General features: G+C 40.3%; 1 protein-coding gene across 3 annotated transcripts; it reads right to left on the reverse strand.

The window, feature by feature from the left end:
* Positions 1-193: 193 nt before the first annotated feature.
* On the reverse strand, positions 194-24,696 carry LOC127000030 (transmembrane protein 42-like). Of its 3 annotated transcripts, none has more exons than XM_050863434.1 (4): positions 23,717-24,696; positions 10,787-10,994; positions 7,140-7,286; positions 194-6,592 (listed from the first exon to the last, which is right to left on the reverse strand). In XM_050863434.1, exons 2-4 carry the CDS (start codon positions 10,961-10,963, stop codon positions 6,446-6,448), a joined length of 471 nt encoding a protein of 156 aa, XP_050719391.1. In that variant the 5' UTR covers positions 10,964-10,994; positions 23,717-24,696; the 3' UTR covers positions 194-6,445. The 3 variants fall into 3 exon arrangements, with proteins under 3 accessions (XP_050719391.1, XP_050719389.1, XP_050719390.1); XM_050863432.1 differs by lacking the exon at positions 23,717-24,696 and adding an exon at positions 12,702-12,972; XM_050863433.1 differs by lacking the exon at positions 23,717-24,696 and adding an exon at positions 12,363-12,648.
* Between the last annotated feature and the right edge of the window lie 6 nt (positions 24,697-24,702).

A 24,702-nucleotide genomic window follows, 5' to 3' on the forward strand; every position in this document is an offset into this window, starting at 1 on the left:
TCCAAATCTCTGGGCTCTCCTCAACCTGTTTTCTACTCTCACTACGGATTACAGTGTTATCTGCAAAGATCATATGTTATAGTCCATGAAGACTCGTGCCTGACCTTGTCCATCAAGCAAACATTCACATGTTATATTATAATTTTACATGGTATTTAATATCTATTATTTAAGATCAAAAGAAATTACCAAACCAATATATGATGCATATATTTTTGAAATGTGATGATCAGCATGCATACAGTAAAATTTGAATCAAAACTTGTTCAACAGTCTACCAAGGCAATATAACACTCTACTACAAAATAAGACCTAAAGCCCTATTAATTCCATGTGATTTCAACGTAATATTGTGTGTATGCATTACTCAACAAAGTACTCAGACATACAATAAAATGCTATTACCTTAAGGTGCAGCACCTGTTGTAAATAAAATTCTATCATAACTAGTAGTATATTCTACCTTTTATATGGCATGTTTCTTGGATTAAAAAGGTAATAAAAATATACTTTACAGACATCTAATTTCACATACTACAAGGGGCATAATTTGGAATGGGAAAAAAAAAGAAAAAAAAAAGCAATGATAAGGTCAGCATCACAAAAGTAGAGTGGGTAATATTTTGCATAGCAATACAAACCTTAAAGACTGATTGAAAAGAGACGCTGCTCTACTGAGGATTCAGTGTTTGGTTCTCTGAAGCTGGTTGTGACAGCAGCCACATAAATGATGCTGAATAATGAATAGAAGGGGAGATACAACCATTGATAAAAGGTAAGCTGCAGAGATTCTGCTGAAACAGTAAGGCAGTACATACCCAAGCATTAACAAGATTATAAAAGTCACAGTTTCTGTGTTACTGACAAGCTCATCAATAGAAGTTTCACTTTTCATCAATGTATGGTTAGGATGTGTTCAAGTGTGTCTCATTAGTACGGAATAATTCAGAGATCAGTTTAACCTTGCCATTTGTTTTGATATGCTTCAAAATAGTCTCAATAAAATATCTATTAAAATTTCTGAGATTCACAAATTGTTATGAAACACATATGGTAAGTACAACTGCTGTAAGGACTTAGCAACACATTGATATTTTTCACATTCTAATAAATGCTACACAGAGTACATCTACATTGCACTAGGACTAGAACAATGGTGCACATTAGTACTTCAGTATGGTAGTGTACTACAGCACAAATGATATATATTTCTCTTGTTTCTCTATATTCCATCCTTGGACTATAATCACAATCATAGTAACTGGCTGCAGGAGGGTACAAAATAGTAGCTGCAGCCTTTATGGTTATAAAACTCTCTTAATAAAAATTACTTACTAATTAATGACAATATATGTAAACTTGTAAAGGCAGTGTCTGGTAGGACATTTGGCTGCACTAAGTATACTGCTTTTATTTTCTAACTTTCAAAATTTGCTATGCTGTCACATAGTACAGTCCATCCTTGCACTTTGAAAATTCCTAGTTTGCAAACCCCACAGGAAAAATATAACCCACAGGTATGTCATTTAGGCATTTAGGTTTGGTCTTGTGTGTGTGTGTGTAAATTATAGTTGTAAAATAAAGGGGCATGCTGGAAAAAAATTGTGAAAAATGTGGACACTGGATGAGGTGTCCACCATATACACTGCAAACATATTTTTGGTCTGCACTATGTGATTTTGCACTTTGTGAGGCATTATGTCGACTACTTTCTTGCAAAGTATGAGGATGAACTGTACAGTACTCATGTCTGTCTCCTTGTCATCTGAGCCCTTGCAGGTGGAGGTCTTTTACTTGGGATATGAGGCCAACTGTGATCTCAGTATATCACTGGAACATTCATTACCTTGCAGCTTTATGATGTATTGTAATCTGACTTCTTGAAAAACATCTGTAATCCCCTATGGAACACAATCTTGCTGGCACAGACTGCCAACAACAATTTAATTTTTTCACTCCATTCTTAGTTAACATGGCATGAGAGTGCTCCAATGTTATCTTTTACCTGTTGATTTCATTCTCTTTTAGGAAGCAATGGTGAGATACACATCTGTGGCCAATTGTCAAATAAAGTGCCACCAGTAAAGTTCAAACAATGAATTCACCAAACACTAATGGTAACAGCAGAAAATACTGATCTGGTGAAAAATTCAATTGTACTTATTTTAGTTGGTCTGAGAAATAATGGTCCCTAGCATTACTAACTAAAGTTTACTATGGTTCACCTACTATAAAAAGAAATATTGGTTATTGTAATACAAACATATGAAATTTTACAGTCATTTTATAGAGGAATAAGTATTGTTTGATGATCCTCTGATACAAAAAGATATGAATTTATCATCTATTTTTATAAAAGAACAATGGATGTTTAAAAAATTGTCATGTATTGTAGAAAACACCACTTTGTGACATGTTTTGAGAAAATTTACAAATTTGTGTATTTAAATTATATTCTAACATCACTTCCTTAAAAGTTAAAACTGAAAATTTGGAGAAAATCAAAAATTAAAAATAAATAAAGCAACAGACAAGAGAGTATAAAGAACATTTCAGTATTCATGCTGTTTAAGGTAACATACAAAATTATACAACTTCCCAGTTTGCAACTCACCCAAATAACCAAATTTGCCAGTTTGCTCTTTCACTTGACTTAGGTAACAAATAGTGTTTGTCATTTCAAGTTTTCAAATCATATTGATGAACTACAAAATCAGTTAAACCACCCAAAAGTTCTTCACAGTGTCTAAAACCAATGAAGTTTACAATTTTCTGACATTATTGTGCCATTTAATTGTCCTATAATTTCAATCTTATTATATATTCATACAAAAATAATTTAGTAACCTTGGCATTTCTATTCTTTTCATGTTAGACATTTATTTGCCTGGGTTTGATTCCTGATTTGCTTTTTTTGTTCACTTGGTGTAACTGAAGAATATTAGTTTGATAAACTCACATATAACTAGGCTGGAACGATTTATGGAATGTAGCTATATAAACAAAATATAATCATGATCATTTCCTAACCATCACTATTAAAATGATAAATTCAAACCACTACTCTTGTTGTCTTCATTCTATTGGTAAATTTTCCTCTATCTATTCATCATAAAGTTTTGTTATGTACCTCATATCTATATTCTCATTCACCCTCTCTAACTTATGCACTCTACAGAATTTGTTTATGCCCGTGACTGTAAGGCGGCCTCACTCCGCCTCCACTTCAACTCCAGGTAAGCCAGCCTCCGTTGCTCACTGATTTACCGCCCCCCCCTTACCCCAGTGAACCATTCCTCCCCCTTCTCCCCAGTGCATTATTCCATCCTGCCATCATAATGATAAATGTCTAGTGACGAATAATTACATCGCTCTCACTCTGCCTCATCTTCAACTCCATGCCCGTTTGTGACTCGCCTGCATCAGCCTCGTCCACACACATACATATTTTTCCCAACCCCTTCCCTTGCCCAATTCTTTATCAGTATGTAGTCATTTGTTCATGATCTTGTGAGCAGTCCCATAGGGCCTCCAAGGTAATCTAATGTAAGCTTCAAGTTCGTTGTCTCACCCCCTTGTGAGCGTTCCTAAGGGCTTCGAAGGTTTATTAATAGGGTACTAGTATTACATAGGTTATAAATTCATTATAGTAAACCTTGTATAACTATAATATTACTGTATCTTTCTTGTTTTCACTGAAACCCTATTAATCCCAAGGTTACGAAATGGATCGGCCAGACAACACACGGGAAACAGTGCCTCACGCCCTCCGTTCTAATAAGGGCTCACGCTACCCCAAGGAGTCACTTTTTTTCAATTCCTCACCCCGGCGTGATTGAGTGTAGTTCAGTTCATTCAGTCTTCTTCAGTTTATTTCTCCCCATTGAGCTGTGGCTCAGTTAACAGATTTCTGGGGTGGTGGCAGTCCTATCTTCGTCAGTCACACTCAATCACGTGGGAGTAAGCAATTCAGTCCTATTAACTTGTCCATATTCATTAATTAAATAATTTTCCAATTTATTAAAAAGAGAGTTAACCCCTGTCAGATCCCAGGGCATTACATGTGTGTGTGTGTGTGTGTGTGTGTGTGTGTGTGTGTGTGTGTGTGTGTGTGTGTGTGTGAAATGCCAGAATTTTTCTATTTACTACACTCCCACACGACCACAGCGGATAACAAAACACACGAGAAATTAATCCAGACAAGGAAAGGTTTGCCGGCGCTGGGGATCAAACCCACGACCAGCGTAACGGGAGAGCCACTCCTTTACCAGTCGGCCAAAGAGGTACCCCCTTGGCAGAGTGAGTTATGGGAGGCTTGCCCATCAGGCAAGTCAGCACTACATGGCTCCCCATTCCCATTTAGATTAACTTCTGTATGTTGAGTTCCCATTTTCTATGAACTTCGGAGAGCATGGGCCATCACTCCACCTGTTACCCTCTCGGGGTGACACAACAGAACCACAGGAGAGGATGCCACTGCCTTGCCACCAGTGAAATGCCTGAATTTACTCCTTACTACACTCCCACACGACCACAGCGTGTAATGAAACACACGAGAAATTAATCCAGACAAGGAAAGATTTGCCGGCGCCGGGGATCGAACCTGCAACCAGTGAGACGGGAGAGCCACTCCTTAACCAGTCGGCCAAAGAGGTACCCCTCTGGCGGAGTGAGTTATGGGAGGCTCGCCCATCAGGCAAATCAGCACTACATGTGTGTGTGTGTGTGTATTTACCTAGTTGTGAAATAAAGGAAAAGAGCCGTACTAGGCTCGTGCTGTCCCGTCTCCATAACGCTTATTATCCAGTTTGGCTTTAAATTCATGAATCGTTTTTGCACACACAGTCTCCTCGTCAAGTCTGTTTCATGTTGTTATGCTTCTGTGTGGAAAACTGGTGTGTGTGTGTGTGTGTGTGTGTGTGTGTGTGTGTGTGTGTGTGTTTACCTAGTTGTAGTTTTACAGGACCTGGGGCTTATGCTCAGTGTGTGTGTGTGTGTGTGTGTAATTAACCTCTTGGTCTACTGCGGGTCTCTCTCAAGACAGCCAGCTGTTCCCGTACAGAAGAGCACAGAGCTCATAGTACCGATCTTTGGGTAGGACTGAGACCACTCACACACAACACACCGTGACAACGAGGTTACAACTCCTTGCCTGATGTTGCGTACCTACTCACTGTTAGGTGAACAGGGGCTACACATGAAAGAAGATAAACCCAACTTATCTTCACCCGGCCAGGGAATCGAACCCTGGTCCTTCTGGTTGTGAGGCAGACGCTCTATCCACTGAGCTACCGGGACGTGTGTGTGTGTGTGTGTGTGTGTGTGTGTGTGTGTGTGTGTGACTAAACATTCGAAATACCCAAATACATAAGGAAAAGGAACAATTACTTGTGAAACATGAAACCCCTGATATATCATGGCACATTATGTTTGAGGCAAAATGTCAGAAAATTTGCAAAATTTTGAGGGTGGAAGCTTGAGAAGACTAAAGCATGTTGATTATACACATGGTTATAAATATTTGATAAAAATTAAGGATGGAAGTTTGCGTAGACAAAAGTACGAAGGAATGTAGTGTATGTACAAGATCTGGTGGGTGTGGCCACCATGGTGAGAGTTCTTAGAATCAGTTACCAGAAAAGGTGAGATCTAATAAATACCATTCACAATACTTTGGTTAAAAACTGGTTAAATCAATAACCATATAGTATGAGGCCACACCCCAAGAAATTCTGAGTGTTGACCTTATAATTTAAGTGAAACAAAATTAGGTACATCAGTTATGTACAAACCAGCTGAGTAATCATTTTCATGGCTTAATGTTATGACTGTCCTTAAAAGACTGCATATAAAAAATATAAAGGTATATTCTAGGTCAGAAATATTTATGTTTCTGGTCGCTTTGCCAACACTAAATGCCCCAAGTTGCATAAACTCTAATGTGGACAACGCAACACAGCAGACATGTCTGTGCCTCTGCTCCAATTACTGCTGAGACAACTAGTGTTAGCAATTGCTTTGGATTGTGGTGCTGATTATAATTACTTAAAATAAATCAGATATTCCCTAATAAAAATGTATCAGATAATCCATAACATGGAAACTCTTAATAACATCAGAATTTCAGAGCCAATAAGGTCACATATTACCATTTACCTGACTTTCTCACAACAAAAGCCACTTGAGAATGAGAAAACAACTATTGGGACACTCCCTGGACTATTGCATAAATTTCTTATCCTATTTAAGATCAAGAGTTTTCCTTTTCATATCAATGTAACTGTGCTGCATATCTTTCTTTTAAGAAATGGAAGAAGTCCAGTAATATAATAAATATAGTAGAATAAGATACTGTCCTGTAAAGTTAACCTACTGATACATATATTTGAGCCTTAAGTTCAACACTTCACGTACGCCCCTAAGTTCAGGCTTAAGTATTGGAAACCTAATGCATTTTTGGTCTCGTTCCAGGTTTGCGAGGAGGAACATTGCTGGCATGGTGCATGAGAAGCAGCCCACATAGTATTAAGACTGTGCCCATCCACCACAGGGTTGTGACAATCTCTCCAAATAATACTTGTCCCAAAATTGCCTGAAAAAACAAATGTGTTAGTAAAGATAAAACATTACTTTACAACAGTACTTTACAACTTTTGTAAAGCAAATTATTGAAATCTCAATGTGTAAAGGATACACAGCATATAAAGCACTGCCTTCAGAGTGAATCTCCCCATCAATTTATGATTTTTTTATCATGACCTCCTTTTCCTCCTTATCATTATTATTGTTATTACATTTTTAATGTCAGAAGATTCAAATTACCAACAATAATTACAGAAAAATTAATTCCCATTAACTAACTCCAAACACACAAATGCAAATAAATACTCACCAGCACACAGCATTTATGTTTCATTAATTCACAAACAACAAAAGTACCACCAGTTCATCCATCCACAGTTCACTTCAAAATATTATATCATAATACATAAAAATGAACAGAATATTATATCATTATACATAAACATTAATAAAAAAGTCAATCTTAGAAAAAAATTAGCTTTGGCACAACTGCTACTACTACTAATATATAATAATAATAAAAATAATACAAATCACAACTGATAAGACTATCTTACTGTGAAAAAGAAGTTGGCAGCTGTGTTGGTGATGGTAGCCTCAAGAGATGTAGAGGAGAAACGGAGAGCCTTTGTGAAGGTGGTCCACATGACACAGTTCACACCCACCATCAGCACAAAGAATATCGCCCTCAGAACTATGGCGTACTGAAATCAAAATTGTAGAGAGAGGAAGAGAAGCTGAAATTCTTGGTAGTCAAAGTAACATTGGTAATTTCTAAATATATATTACAAGGAAACATGAGCTGAGGACTGTTACTCTGTCAGTTGTGAGATAATTTAAACATACTACATTTATTTAGTGAATATGAAATAATGGGGTTGAGATAAAAAAAAGTTGTGCATACTTTACTCCCCTGAATAGATGATAAAATAGGGTTTGGATATCTAGAAGCAATATGGTTCCTTACTAATGAGACTTAATATACAACAAAGTGAGGTCATTCTTTGTTGATTTATACCAAAAGGTGTTGGCTATCATGTGTTTGAAGATACCCTAAACTTAACCTAACAAAAAACAAACGGTTACTGAACGTCTTGACTCAGAAAATTCATATAAGCTTCCTTACTAATGAGACTTTCTATACTACAAAGTGAGGACATTCTTTGCTGATTTATACCATAAGGTGCTGGTAATCATGTGTTTGAAAATACCATAAACTTAACCTAACCTGAGTCTAGACTCAGAAAATTCATATATGCTTCCTTACTATATAATGAGACTTTCTATACACAAAGTGAGGTTGTTTTTTGTTGATTTATTTTATGGTATGAAATTAAAACAAGCAATAAAAGAAAGTAAGAGAGTTGATGAAGACTTTGGAAAAAGGCTAAGTGAAAAATATAAAGGAAACAGAAAATCATATTGGAAAGAAGTAAAGAAAGAAAGAAATGCAGAAAATATCTCCCCAAGTACAATAAATTAACTTATGGATGAGAATGGAAAGATGAGAATGGGAAGCTGTGGAAGAGAGATGGAGAGAATATTTCAAAAACTTAATGAATTTTGAAGATGGAGGTCCAGCAGTTGTAACAGCAGTAATTTTGAGTGGAGGTAGAGGAGGAGTATATAAAGAAGAAAGTACAACATATGAAGAAGTAAATTAAGCAATAAAATGGAAAGGCAGCAGGAATTGATGGAATTACAGCAGAAATGTTGAAGTGTGGAGAAGATGAAGTTACTAAATGGATGGTCAAAATTTGTGAAGTGGCATGGGAGGGGTGGGGGGGGGCAGCAGACTGGACAATAGCCATCATTGTCTCAGTTTACAAGGGGAAGGGTAGCAGAGGGGAGTGTGGGAGCTATAGAGGTATAAGTCTGCTGAGTATACCCAGAAAGGTATATGGAAAAGTCATAACAGAGAGGGTGCAAAGACTTACAGAAGAGAAAATCAGTGAACAAGGAGGCTTCAGGAATGGAAGGGGATGTGTGGATCAGTTATTTTCCTTCAGGATGGTAGTAGAAAAAATATTAGCAAAAGGAAAAAACACTGTACGCTGCCTTCATGGATCTAGAAAAAGCTTATGGCAGAGTCGATTGGCTGGCATTGTGAGAAGTTTTAAAGATATATGGTGTGGAAGGAAAACTGCTTAATGCAATAAAGTCTTTCTATGAGGATGCATCCCCATGTGTCAAAATTAGTGGAGAAACAAGTGAACATTTTGAGACAAAAGTGGGCTAGAGGCAGGGGTGTGTCATGTCACCATGGTTGTTCAATATTTATATGGATGGTGTTATGAGAGAAATGAAGGGCAAAGTTGGGGAAGTTGGAGTAAAAATGTATGCTGAGGGAAGGAAATGGGTGCTGAATTCAGTTTTATTTGCTGATGACACAGTGCTCATTGCAGAAAATGAAAGTGACTAACAAAATTTGGCCAGTGTTTTTGATAGTGTATGTAAAAGGAGAAAGCTGAAAGTAAATGTCAACAAAAGTAAAGTGATGGTTTGTGAGCAAAGTAGAAGTGAGGTTGTGGATTTTGTATGCCCATATAGAGTGGGAATTGAATGTGAAAAATAAAGCAAAATAATTTTGAATGGTGAAGAAATGGAAGAGGTTAATGAGTTTAAGTACTTTGGATTAGTTATGTGTAAGCATGGTGGTACAAAAGGAGACAAGAGAAAGGGCATTGCAAGGAAGAAAGGTGGTAGGGTCTCTGGGATGTATCATGAATGGCAGAAGTGTGAGCATGGAGGTAAAGAGGGATTTGAGAAATATAGTAATAGTACCACCCCTCATATATGCAAGTGAAACATGGGCCTGGAATGAAAGTCAGAGGTCTAGAGTGCAGGCAGTGGAAATAAGTTATTTGAGGAGTGCATGTGTTGTGAGTAGAATGAATGGAATGAGTAATAAAAGTGTGTATGAGTGTTTTGGAATGTCACGTGGGTGAAGGGAAGAAGTGTGGAGTGGTGGAGGAAGTGAAGCGACAGACTTTAAAGTGGTTTGGCCACATGGAGCGAATGGAGGAGAGTAATATGACCATGAGGATATATGTGAGTGAAATAGAGGGAGAGAATGTTAGAGGATGACCTCCAGTGAAATGGAGGGATAGGGTGCAGGACTATGTCAGGGATAGGGGTGAAAGATCCTTAAGAAACTTTGAGCAGGCAAGGAGGGAGTGTCTGGATAGAGAAAGATGGAAACTCTTCTGCCGTGGCTATCCCCTGGTGGGAGCTCCTATAGTCTATCGATTTTAACTTGAGCCCTTGGGCGCGACTCAGGGATCGTGCTGGTGCCACACCACTCCCTTACTCTCCTCAGAGAGGGTCGCTACCTCTCTCTCCCTTTTGCATGGCTGTGCAGGGCACGAGAGTGAGATCTACTTGAGTTGTCCATTGTGACGTAACGCTGAATGGTGCGGCCTGGCACCTGTTGCCAAGGTCCGTCAGGCGGCAACGTCGCATGAGCCACGTTGCCAAGTGATATGGAAGGTTTACTGAGTCGTTGTCTTTCCCTCTAATCCCAAGCCATTCATAACACCATGCAGTTGTATTATGAATGTATATATATTCTATAAATAGATAAGATACAGACTAACAGTGAGACAGATCGCCATGCGCAAGTCATCGCTAGATCTGTAAACAATGGGGGTTTCCCCGGGCCAAGCCCCAGGGCTCAAGTTAGAGTTGATGGACTATAGGAACAGGCGTCAAAGATGAATGAAAAATGAATGATTTATACCAAAAGTTGCTGGCAATCATGTGTTTGAAGATGTCCTCAACTTAATCTAACCTAACAAAACCACAAAAAGTTACCATATGTCTTGACTCAGAAAAATCATCTATTCTTCCTTACTAAATGAGACTTTCTATGTAACACAGTGAAGGCTTTCTTTGTTAATTTATTCTTTAGGTGTCTGGACATACTGTGTTTGAAAGTTCCTTAAACTTAACCTAACCTATTGGAAACAATTTTTGTTGCTTAAAACTTTTTAATTAGTAAGAGTTAATTAATCCCAAAATTCCCAGAAACTTTCTATTTTTCCAGAATATATAGGCTACCACCCTTTATAACCCTATTCCTGTGGATGTAAACTGGAAATACAGAGGGAACAGCTGAGTATATATCTATTCAATACGAATACAAAGAAAGGGCCAAGCATTTATCATCAAAAGTATCGAATATCTAACAGTGAATGAAACAAACCTGATCACATGTAGTATTGATTCCATTTGCTGTTGACACTTCCTCCTCACCATAGAGAGCTAAAAGAGCCGCTTCACAGAGGTCCTGGGCCTCTGTGCTGGCCATGGCATACTTCCCACAAAGGCTTGCCAGTGCTGCCAAAAGTCCTGACACAACTGCATAAACTTGGCCCTTCATTGTTCATCCACATGTGCCTGGACTGCAGTGCCTGCAAATAATAAATTTTGGATTATTGTTCACAAGGTCTTATTTTGATGCATTTCCTAATTTTGAGTGGTGAAGTTATAACATTTTTTACTTCATACTAAATAACTGTAATACGTAGATGCAATTTTTTTCAATTCCTAAGGTTCATCTTGGAAGACTGGGTCACCTTTATACATAAAATGCGTGGTGTTCCTTAGAACACCACGATGTGATTACGATCATTAGATGAAGGCAGTTGAGGAGCCGTTAAAGCCACAATGTAGGCTTGTCGCAGTTTACGGGTTAAGGATAACATATCATGCGCCAAACTAGCATATCAAGAGATGAAGATGGAAATATTGCCATTAACATTAGAATTGGAGTAAAAAAATTACTTTTATATAATATTGTTAAAGAAGGAAGATTTGCAAGTGGAAAGAATATACAATGATATAACAAATTTTAAGAATGATATCGAGATATAACAGATGGCAAAAGATATATGACTAAGTAAATCAATGTGAAATCATTAGTAAAAACAAGTAGTGTAAATGAATTGGATTCAAAGAACAGGAGAGAAGGGTCCTTTAATAAAATTATAAGTTCTGAAGAAGAAACAATAAAACTGAAAACTAAGGTTTGTTATGACAATTAACCTTCATCGGTGACATTCTTTAGATGTTGAGCCAACATATTTGCTCTAAGTGACAGTAAACAGATTTAAAAATGGTGATGTAAATGCAAAGAGTGTGGGGCAGAGAGGTAAATAGGCGAAATAATGACTAAAAAGAAAACGAGTGTTCTTTCAGGTTCATGATACGGAAGAAGGGTCAAACTACCACCATGGTCATAAAACCTCCCATATAAAGGCCAAGAATTCTGTCAAAAGCCTTGTCAAATATGTGTAATAGAGTACTGAGCTGTTTAAGAATATGGCCCCAATTTCTGAGATTGAGGCCCCCAAGAGGACCTTCACGAGTAAAATCACAGGGATCCAGCACATGAACTACTGGGAGAGGCTCAAAGAGTTGCAGTTGTACTCTCTTCAAAGATGCAGGAAATGCTACACTGTCATATACATCTGGAAGATATTGGAAAAAAGGGTCCCCAACACAGCCATCCAAGAAACGAACCATCTGAGGCGAGGGAGGCTGTGCTACATTAGGACCACCCCTGGATCCACTCAGAGAATGAAATCTCTGATCCAGCACAGCTTCACCTACAGTGGCTCGAGACTTTTTAATTGCATCCCAGCCAAACTGAGGAACATGAGACAAGTGGGTCGTCGGTCTCCTGACACCTTCAAGAAACATTTGGATGCATGGTTGGCTGAAATACCGAGCCAACCGCCACCACCAGGATACCCCAGCTTCAGCTCCAATGGACTCACTGATTGGAGCAAGGAAGAAATGGAGCTGCCTGGTTATAGTGGAGCCCCATCTCTGCTGGGTCACTGGTCGGTATTCACTTTCGATTCACACATCAACTATTTATAGAGGTCAAACAGGGGATCCATCAGGTTCTAATGGGTGTTTTTTTTAAGTTCATGCTACTGAAGAAGGGCTAAACTACCATCAGGGTCATAAAACTACTTCTGGAAATGCCCAAAACTCCTACGAAAGCACTGTCAAATATGTGAACTTGGACGACGAAATGTATGGTGATACGGCCCACTGACTGACCACATCCAACTGAGTGTAAATGTAAGTGTATCAGTGAGTCCACGTACGGGGCATGGGGGGGCACACACGGGGGTCCTGGGGCGCGGTGTTCCAGGCTGTCCCGGGCGTCCTTATGGAGTCACGTCAGGAACACACACTAAAGGCTTCTCGTTCTTCTTTTGGAGTGTTTTATGGGGCTAGTTAGGCTGTTCCTTCTTGTTGTTAGGTGCAGGTGGAGGCGGCGGTGCTGGGCCTCCACGCCGCGCCAGTGTTTACAGCGGGTGGCGGGGCGGGGCGGGGTGCAGCCTTTCCTTCGAGGCGACAAATCCACGGCTAGGGCAACAAAATATATACCTCTAGGGCCTGCCTATTAGAGTGGCTGTATTACGACTCATCACATATCATCACATGCCAGGATCTTAAATATCTTATAATCAAATCCCTAGGCAGGCTGAGAATACGGCGACATAACTTCCTGCAGGCAGAACAGGACCACCGAGATAGTCACAGATCGGTGAGGCATTGGCGGATCCAAGGGGGATCCCAAGGGGTCCGGGCCCCCACGTCCCATGGTTCTGAGCGGATACAGGAACACTATAGCTCAAAAGCGCGCTGCGGCTACAACAGTGCTTTTTCTCAGAGGAATCGGCCGAAGAGGAACACTGACCGCCCAGGAATGCTTTGGCACCAAGACCACTCGATATGTTCATTGATTCAGGTCAGTCCACCAGTTATTCAGGAGCAGGACTGCCGAGAATGGCGAACCCTTAATGCTAATGCCCCTTCCACCCGCAAAAATCCTGGCATCGCCCACCCCCCCAAACTTTTTTCCTGGATCCGCCCTTGCGATGATGTAATCAGCGGAGTACCACAAGGCTCGCTTTGTGGCCCCCATCTCTTCCTCATGCACATGGGTGACATCGATGTGACGATGGGAGACTCCTTTCTCTCCTCCTTTGCTGCTGATAAGAGTGTCAACATGCAAGCACAAGAGCAAAGGATGTGCAAAAACTACAGGAAAACCTCAACAAAATATATCTGTGGGCTGCAAACAGAAACATGCAGTTTTAAAGAAGATAACTTTGAAATGCTATGGTTTGTCCCTAACTAAAATATCAAACTGACAACCAAAGCTGTGGGCAACGCAGGTCATAGCCCAAGCGCACGTGTCAAATGCCTGGACATACTACACCTTAGTAATGACTGGCTGGATAGGATCCACCTTGATAAGAACATTCAACTCCAGAGAGGCTCGTCATGCTCACACTGGAAAACCTCGGTGCAATCCATACTGTCACTTATGTAGCCAGTTAGGTCTGCACGGGAAAGGCGACATCCTGAGCCTGGAAACTGAACAAACGCCCTTCACCAGACAAATTAGAGGGATAAGAGACCTAAACAACTGGGTAAGGGAAAAACAACAGAACTCCGGGCCTCTACTCCCAACAAAGAAGGGACCAATGGCAGGGACAACTATCGAGTGTGACCCGGGAGAACCTGCTGATGCCTAATCTCACACCCTTCGCACTGACTTCAGCAAATAGTGAACTAGCAGGCCATAAGTGTCGAAGAACAATCCTCCTAACAAGAGCCCCAGAGAAAATCAAAACCCTAGCTGCTTGCAACCAGCCTAGGACATGATGGGCCAAAAACTTTCAATGCTCTGCCGAGGGAAATAAGAGAAATGTGTGTGTGTGTGTGTGTGTGTGTGTGTCCTGTCTGTCGGTCGGTCGGTCTCTCTCTCTCTCTCTCTCTCTCTCTCTCTCTCTCTCTCTCTCCAATGGATCGCGAATTGGTTGAGCAACAGACAACAAAGAGTAGTGATTGACGGATTTAACTCAGAGTGGGCGCCTGTCACTAGTGGCGTCCCTCAGGGCTCGGTCCTTGGCCCAGTGATCTTCATTATATACATCAACGACGTGGATGTTGGACTCAATAACCGCATTAGTAAATTTGCAGACGACACAAAGATTGGTAACTCGGTTCTCACTGACGAAGACAGGCAAAGCCTCCAAGAGGATTTGCACAAAATTTCAGCTTGGTCGGAGAGATGGGAGATGCCCTTTAACGTAGACAAGTGCCAGGTCCTTCAAATTGGAACGAGGAATAAGAAGTTCGAATACGAAATGCGCGGCGTTAAACTCAAAAGCGTTCAATGCGTCAAGGACTTGGGGGTCAAAATCGCGTCAAACCTCAAATTCTCACAGCAATGCATCGATGCAGCAAATAAAGCGAACAGAATGTTGGGCTTCATTAAAAGAAACTTTGTATTCAAGAATAAAGATGTAATACTCCCGCTCTACAACAGTTTAGTCAGACCCCACTTGGAATATGCGGTACAGTTTTGGTCTCCCCACCATGCAAAGGATATTGCTAAATTAGAAGGTGTTCAGCGTCGGGCAACGAAAATGATCCCTTCCTTGCGCAACAATTCCAACGAAGAAAGGCTTTCTACCCTTAACATGTTCTCTCTTGAGAAACGTCGCCTCCGAGGAAAACTGATCGAATGTTTTAAAATACTTAATGGTTTCACGAATGTAGACAGATCAACATTGTTTATGATCGATGACACTTTACGCACGAGGAACAATGGCGTAAAACTCAGATGTAGACAAGTAAATTCAGACTGCACCAAATTTTTCTTCACCAACGTTATAGTGCGAGAATGGAATAAGCTTCCACCATCAGTGGTCCAGTGTAACACGATTGACTCCTTCAAAAATAAGCTCGACCGTCACTTCCTTCAACTTAATATCAACTAGAGTAGAAATGCAACGTTTTTGGTCTTTTCTGATAATGTAAAATCACTTAGTCTTTAGTTTAAGGACAGACCACCAAGTCTGGACCATGGGGTCTGGTCTGATTTTTTCTATTTATATCTATGTATCTCTCTCTCTCTCTCTCTCTCTCTCTCTCTCTCTCTCTCTCTCTCTCTCTCTCTCTCTCTCTCTCTCTCTCTCTCTCTCTCTCTCTCTCTCTCTCTCTCTCTCTCTCTCTCTCTCTCTCTCTCTCTCATATATATAGATATATATATATATATATATATATATATATATATATATATATATATATATATATATATATATATATATATATATATATATATATATATATATATATATATATATATATATATATATATATATATATATATATATATATATATATATATATATATATATATATATATATATATATATATATATATATATATATATATATACATATACTTCAGTCTTCACCATAAAACTCCTTCATCACCTTTATCTTTTATTTCCTTTTGTTTCGTGAGTTCGCGGTTCGGTTTTCTACTTTTCTCGCGGCATACACATCTTTTTATGTATATCACGTTTTCGTTAACTCTGAACACTAGATCCTGACGTCAGAGCTTCATTGATTCTCATTATCTTTAGCCTTCTCAGGCCTCCTCTCCTTTTTCTTTCTTATTAAGAGTTTTTTTGAAAGTTCTACTGGTTTTATTATTTTGTCTCTGGATGATTGTACCTCCACGCTTCCGCGCCTCTCTATTCGTAACTTAGTTTATGAGGAGAGAATACACTGATTTCTTTTTCAGCTTTTATTTCAAAGTTTCCGTTAATTTTTACAGCTTTTGACTATTGTATCCCAAAGAGATGTGTGGGTGCACAACTGGAGATGAAATAATTGAGCCCTAGCTTCTGAAGAAAAAAAAAAAAAAAACTGTGTTCATGGATGATAATGTTGGTGCATGGAGGAGCGGTGCTATGACGGCCTCTGACTCTAATCCTTTAATTTTAGTAGGTGCAAAGGAATTAGAGTCAGAGGCCGTCACAGCACCGCTGGCTTAGCAACATGCTTGGTCGCATCATTCTGACAACGCCCGCACTCCTCACGCTGCAGACCCGTCACAGTTACTTTCCGCCGCTACAGTTGTGTGATCCATTGGAGCAATCACACAATATGACACGCTAAAGTTTCCTTTGACCAATCCACGAGGGGAGTGATGCTTGCAACAAGCAGCCCTGCCATCCTGCACATTGATGCGGAAATTTACAGGAAAAAAAAAAAACTCTAATAAAATAAAGTATCCAGTCACAGGAAGTGATCTGACTATTTAACCCGCCCACTCGCTGACATCCCGGGAAGTGAAAGTGGCAAGGCAAGCTGCTCGGACCCTCGGCGGGAGGACCCGACGAGGCCCTTGTCTCTCTGCGGCCAACATCTGGATCAGCTTGACTGACTTGCGGATACACACATACCTAAGGCTAAGGCTATAAGGGCGGCTAGGAAATTCTTCCACCACCACACCCACCCACCACCTCCCTCCTTACCCGCCGCGACTGCCTATTAATGAGAAGTGATCATGGACACACATGCATATATATATATATATATATATATATATATATATATATATATATATATATATATATATATATATATATATATATTTTTTTACGTCGTGGCCTATTGCTCGGTAGGCTTCTCTACCGAGCAATAATATATATATATATATATATATATATATATATATATATATATATATATATATATATATATATATATATATATATATATATATATATATATATATATATATATATATATATATATATATATATATATATATATATATATATATATATATATATATATATATATATATATATATATATATATATATATATATATATATATATATATATATATATATATATATATATATATATATATATATATATATATATATATATATATATATATATATATATCTTGCAACTATGCTAATCCGGTTCCATACTAGCAATTGTGAGTAACCTTGACTTTAAAGTTTTAATGATTCTAAACGGTCTACCAGTGCCTTTGCGACAGTTCCTTCCTGTTCTGTTCTACTTTTTTACTATCGCTCCTTACACTTCCTAACTTCCTCAGTCATGGGCAAACTTGATGGCGCCTTACATAAGATGACTCCTTCCTGTTCCTCGTCGACGTGTAGCCGCGGGGAAGCCCGGCCTCCGCGTCCCTGCGTCATGTAACCCTTTACAGGTCAACGCTCTGCACCTTGTCTCGTGTGTCACCAAAGCCCGGCCTTCCTTCCGCCTCTTCCTCCTTTCTTCACTGTAACTGGCACATATATAAACCTTGTGACCCAAGCAAACGGTTCTTTAGGTTTGAAAGACCTTGATCAGCTACATCTGAATTTGACAGTGAGATCTTGTATGCTCTGAGACAAACCTGATATGTATGCATGTGTGTGTGTGTGTGTGTGTGTGTGTGTGTGTGTGTGTGTGTGTGTGTGTGTGTGTGTGTGTGTGTGTGTGTGTGTGTGTGTGTGTGTGTGTGTGTGTGTGTGTGTGTGTGTGTGTGTGTGTGTGTGTGTGTGTGTGTGTGTGTGTGTGTGTGTGTGTGTGTGTGTGTGTGTAAAATCGCGCGTGCATTGCTTTACCTTTTATATCGAGGTTTATTATACTTGTGTTTTTTTATAATACATATTTTTGATTTGACAAAGAAAAAAGATCTTTCAATCTTTGGTTAAGGAAGCATGAGACATCATAAAACGACGCAAATGTACAGACCTTGAAAAAAAATAATAAATGATGGCGAAGCTTCCTTGTTCAATCTCTGAGCGTTATCACTTGCCAACCCTGAGGAATCTGTAATCATCCATCCTCCCCGTCTCATTCCTGTCCACGTGTAGCTTTTATCTCTGTTCTAATCAGCCTTCTCCTCTACCCTTGCCACCCCCAACCCTTCGGCTTGTCCCTGCCCTTGCCTTGTATCTGTTCTGTATTCCATAAATCTCCATCTTTTATCGTTTCCTCACAGCTACACCCCTCCCTGTTCCATGCATTATAAACGTTCAGTCCCTATCCTTTCCTTGTACTACCTGCAACTCTTCAACTACTTTTTATTTATTTTTTTTCCTGTCCCCAAGCCTTTCCTTATTTCCTACTCCCGCCCTCTGCTATCAGCTTCCCTACCTGTACGGTACCTGAACCTTCTCCCTTCCTACTACCATTAAAATTGCTATTTCCGCACCTTTTTATTACCTTGTTCCCACACCTGCCCTGTTCCCTATTCCAGTTTTGCCCCCTCAGCCCGTCCACTCCTTACCCTTGCCCAGACATATGCCTCCCACCCCTAATCCTGTCTTCTTCCTTCCCCTTTTTTTTTTTTTTGTTCAAGGGACGGGAGTGAGGAAGTGTTCGGGAAGTCATTTGAGAGAACTAGGATAGGTTTTTTTTGTGTGTGGAGTGAGAGTCTGGATATATTGTGTGACCTTTCGCTTTATCTTCAGTACAAGGAAATGGAGGATGGATTTCCGAGACAGCGTCTCCTCTAAATGCCATCATAATATTGCCAAATTTATTCTGATGTGTACCTTGCATGGAATTTTCAGTAAGAATCCAATGGAATTATATATATATATATATATATATATATATATATATATATATATATATATATATATATATATATATATATATATATATATATATATATATATGCACCATGTGCTCTATCAGTTTTCATCACAACCTTTCATTCCGGTCACTGCTGTGATAGTAAATGGTGGATTGTTTGAGCGCGCCCAGTTTTTTTTAGTTATCTGAAACATACGGTAGCCTGTTTTTTTAATTTTTATTTCTATAACACAATTTTGCAATGACGGCTACCTTAATATTGTTTCTTTCCATGTTCTCGTTTGTGTGTGTGTGTGTGTGTGTGTGTGTGTGTGTGTGTGTGTGTGTGTCGCAGCCTCAATAGTTTCTTGCTTCAATATTGTGTGCCGGAGCTGATGAATTATATGTTCTGCGCGGCTCGCCTCTTTAAGTTATGGACCCGCCCAGCCCAGAGGTGCCCACGCGCCGGCTTGTTCCCCTTTGACTCCTTTTGTCTGAGGACTTATTGCTAGAGGTTTATACTGTCCTCCGAGCACATGGAGGTAAGACGTGGTGCGTAATTGTCATGAAGTGTGACGAGCTGTGAATGTTTTCATTATAATCTATTGCTTTGATATTGTATTATTTTCGCAGTTCATGGAGGTAATAATGCACTACTTGGAAGGTGCGTTGCAAGTAAATTTTATTCAAGGCTAGTTACTGGTAAGAGAATAAATGAGGTATTTTGTTTTGACTCATTTTGTGAAACCGTGATATTAGCGCTGGCAAGCTTTGTCTTTATATTTTGTGATATATGCATATTTGGGTGTAAAATATATTACTGAGTTCTATTTGTAATATTTTTTTGATTTTCATTCTCAATTGTAAAGGTAATTATACCTTCTAAATTAAAGACCGAAAAGTATTTTTAACATATTTTCCAGTGTTATTGTTCTAGCCCGGTGTGCACTCTCTCCCTGGCCATCTTCTGCGGCGAACCACAACCCTCAACACCCATTCCCTTTTCACCCTTGCCACTAATTAGTCGTTACATCAACCTGTTTCCCCATCCATCCTCCATTACCCTCACCAGTGTAGTCAGCCATCCTTTAAATTCCCACCAATGGATATAGGCAACGTTCCTTCTCATGCTTATAAGTGAAGCAGTTAGTCATGCAAGTCACGCCTATCCCCACGTGTGAATGGTCCATGTCTTCGTCCGGTGTTGTTTTGCCGTCCTCGAAGGTAGGAGAGTGCAGGACCCTGGGAGAGTTTTTCATCTGTGCCTGTATTTGCCTGCCACTGCCCTGGGTCCGAATTCAGCAAGCCAGGATGAAGAATCTTATGACCCCAAACATGGTGCGTGCATTATATTTTCTCATTGTCATCACTACCCTTGCTTGTGATTCCTTGCATGTCAACATTTAACATCTCCAATAGTTCCCTTTTTTCTCCTTATTACTGCCGACACCGCTATTACCTACATTACTCTTCCCTATCATAGTGTAAGGCAGTAATATGTATGAGATCATGTACATAGAGATGAAACACAAGCTCTGTATGGCGCCACCGTGTTTAAGCGAGCTAAAGTTGTTTTGACTGACGGGTACAATACTGTAGGGATGTACCGATACCAAAATTTTGACCGATACCGATACCGATACCCCAATATTTGACCGATACCGATACCGATACCCCAATATTTGACCGATACCGATACCGATACCCCAATATTTGACCGATACCGATACCGATACCCCAATATTTGACCGATACCGATACCGATACCCCAATATTTGACCGATACCGATACCGATACCCCAATATTTGACCGATACCGATACCGATACCGATACCCCAATATTTGACCGATACCGATATAGATACCGATACCGATACCGTACATTAATTTTTTTTATACAACAATTCCAGCAGCTAAAAGGCAAAATCAAATGTTAAGGAAAAAAAACCCACTACTCGTTTTTCCACCATAGAAGGGAAGAAAAAAATAAGTAACCAGTGGTGGCCTGAAAAAAAGGTGTCCATAGATCCGTAGCCAGACGTGCTGACCACTGCACCACGGAAACGCATATTAACCATATACGGCGCGGCGAGGCAGCACTGCATGGTTAACCCAAGTGTTAACACCCATCCCTATGAGTTTCGACAAGGGGCGAGGGAGGAGGCGCCTCGTGAGGTCTAGTTGACTCAGCAAGGTTAGCTTTACCTTAATTGCCGTACATTTAGGCAGCCCTGGCAGCGTACCCCGTTGTGGGGCGACCGTCTGACTGACTGAGGCAGGCAAATGAGGCGAGTGAAGGGGTTCCGCCAATTCCGCGCCGAAGCTACTAAACCTGTATTATACGCGTCCGCGGTACCAAAGGCTATACTGTATACCAAGTACAGGTAACTCTCGATTTACGCGAGTATTGTGTCCTTGAAGAGGTCGCGTAAATCAAAAATAATGTAAATCACACAAGAGGTAGGTTTGTACCTTTATTGCCTGCTGTATCACTCTGACTCCTCTCCCTCTCGTGGTTATTTAAAAAAACGCGTAAACCAAACTCGTGTAAATCGAGAGTTACCGTATTATATATTTGTATTCAAAGTAATATGAATCTTATCGTTTAAAGTGATGAAAATTAAATCGCGGAAATTCTCAAATTAGTAGTATCATGATACTGGATAATTACACTTTTCTAATATTTTTTCAACAAATTAGAAAATCCAATTTCTGTTGAACAAAATTATTTGCAACGAGTGACATGCGACGTACAAAACTCTTTCAAGTATCGGTAGTATCGGCAGAAAATCAGCCGATACCAATACTCTTAAAATGTGCCGATACCACCAATACCGATACCAATACATCGGTACATCCCTATACAATAGCATAAGCCACCCAATCACCTCCATCCATAACCACCCACCTCTCTACCATCACCACAGTGCCTCGTCGTCCACCATCCTTACTTCACATCCACCACAACCCACAACCATGCATCTGCCTCGCTTTCCCCGCTGCCAGTCATCATCACAACCACTACCGAGACTCACAGCCCACCATGCCTCAATGCTTTACTACGCGCTGTCCTCTTTTCCCGCTCCACCCTCTTCATCTTCATCACTTACCTTTCCAAACCTATATATATCATCGCTACACTTAGAGTTCGTTGCTCGCTATTCTTTGTAGTCTGATGGTTGACAAGATCAAAGTAAGGAGATGGTTATGATCGTTGCTATTTACTTTCTTTGATATCAACGTAAAAACTTTCATGTCCTTCATTCTTTCTTTCCTTCCTTCCCTCCCTCCTTCCTTCTTTTCTTTCTTCCTTCCTTCCTTCCTTTCTTCCCTCCTTCCTTCCTTCCTTCCTTCCTTCCTTCTTTCCTTCCTTCTTTCCTTCCCTCCTCCCTTCCTTTTTTTTTTCCTCCCATCCGCTGAATTTCTTCCTTATCACTTTTTTTTCCATATTCCTCCCTCCCTCCTTTCTCTATTCCTCATTTTCTTCCTGTTTCTCCTTTCACACTTTTCCCTCCGCCTATCCGTCCAACTATTGTCTTCCTTCACTGTGTCCATTTATTATTTCATCCTCATAATGTTCCTTCCTCCTTCCCTCTTCCTGTTCCCCTCACTATCGCACACACATTTACAACCCTTTATTTCGCCTATTTCCACTACTTTCCCCTCAATATACCTATACATTACCTTCCCTTTTTCTTCGTTGCTTCGCTTCCTGGTGGCACAGATGAATACCTACCTTCGCTTCTGCTCCCCCTTTCCCCTCTTTTCCCTAACCATTACAAACGCGTACACTCCTTTCTCTTTCCCCTTCCTTTACGCTTACCCATGGCAGACCTATTCATTATGTTCCCCTTTTCCTTTCTGCCTCTTCCTCTCGAGGCATATACTCTTAGTTCTTCTTTACTCCCCTCTTCTCCTTCATCCTTATTTATTTATCTCTTTTTTACTCCTCTGAACAAATTGACTTACGCTGCCGACGACTTTCTCTTTTCCTCTGTTCCTCTTCTCTCCTTTGTTACGTTAGATTATATTCATCGCTCATGATTCAAGATAAGCTTCCCCATATAGTATTCTAAGTAGATCAAGGTCAAGCGAGCGTCCAAACATCCCATATATCACTCCGTATATTTATAGGTAGCAACAACTGCAAAGAAGAAAAAAAAACATACAAGGAGGCTTCTTAATCATGTTCGTAATCGTAATTTATGGGCCACCTTCCCCTACGCGCACACACACACACACACACACACACACACACACACACACACACACACACACACACTATTTTTTTCCCTATAAAGTATCTTGTCACGTATGGAATCTAGAGTAATTTTGTTTAAAGTCTGGAGATCTTGATGAGCAAATAAAATAAATAAATAAATAAATCATTGGGCCTTCGACGATACTAGAAATAATGAAATGGCATATATACTGCTTTACTGTAGTTGCGTAGTTTTGACAAATAATTCTTCTTCAAATACCGAAGAAAAGTTAGTCAAGGTGTCTGGATGTGGGTCTGCTTGGCATGTAACGAAAACGGTTCTGACTCAACACTATTATAAGGAAGAGAAGGTTGGGCGTGGGTGATACACAAGAACGAAAGAAGAAGAGAGGGAAGAGGAAGAGGAAGAAGGAAATGGATGTCAGGCATATCCCAAACAGGTAGGAGGGGCAAAAATTGTGACGTGGAGGCACTCACCTTGAGGAGCGACGAGGGTGGTGGCTGGTGGGGAGTCCTTAGTTTACCACACGATCTCTCCCGGCCAGGCCACCATAACTCCTGACCCGCCGCCGACAGGAACACGTGCGTCGCGGCTCCTCCTTCTCCTCCTCCTCCTTCTTTACCTGCTGCTGCTGCTCCTAACTTGGCTCACTTCACCGCTCGGCTCCTCTCGTCGCTTCTTCTCTTCACGAGTCCTCACACGCCGCACTGCAAAGAAAACAAAAGAAAGTGGAGACAAGCGTTACCTCACTGGACATCCACGTGCTTGCAAGAAAAGTGAAGAAAAACCAGTCAGTTTGAAGTTCTGACCCAGATGTGAATGGGATAAATATAATACCAATTTCTAGGTGTTCAGTGAAGGTAATCTCGGTATTATTATTGCTTTGGATTCTTTTATAGTGTGTTTTGTGCGTTCAAACTATCTCTCTAAAGTGAAACCCGCGGCGATACCTTGAGGCTGATCCAGTACAGGCGTGGAGTGAGGAAATACCGACCTTTGGAGCTTGTGAGACCGTGGAAGTAAGCCCAAAGCCTCGATCTGTACACGGAAATCCGCCGCTAAGTGAATGAATGACCAACAAACGCGGAAATACGATTAACAGCGACGCATATATACATACGAGACGGGGAAGACCTATTTTTATTATTCAAAGTCCAGGAGTGGTTGACATAGCAGCATACTAAGTGGATCCTCATGAATAAAAATTTTGCTTTCCCAAGGCCACTGGAAGGCGAATGAGCGTGCGTGCAAGAACTTGAGGAGCGATATTCAGGGTCACTCTTTGGCTCACCCTGACCTCACCTGACGACGCTCACCACCCCCAGCAGGCAGCAAGCAAGCCTACACGTGCAGTCGCTTGGCATTCCGACTAAACTTCTCTCTCTCTCTCTCTCTCTCTCTCTCTCTCTCTCTCTCTCTCTCTCTCTCTCTCTCTCTCTCTCTCTCTCTCTCTCTCTCTCTC

The sequence above is a fragment of the Eriocheir sinensis genome, chromosome 17 (genome assembly GCF_024679095.1).
Source record: "Eriocheir sinensis breed Jianghai 21 chromosome 17, ASM2467909v1, whole genome shotgun sequence".
In the NCBI taxonomy this organism is placed as follows: Eukaryota; Metazoa; Arthropoda; class Malacostraca; order Decapoda; family Varunidae; genus Eriocheir; species Eriocheir sinensis.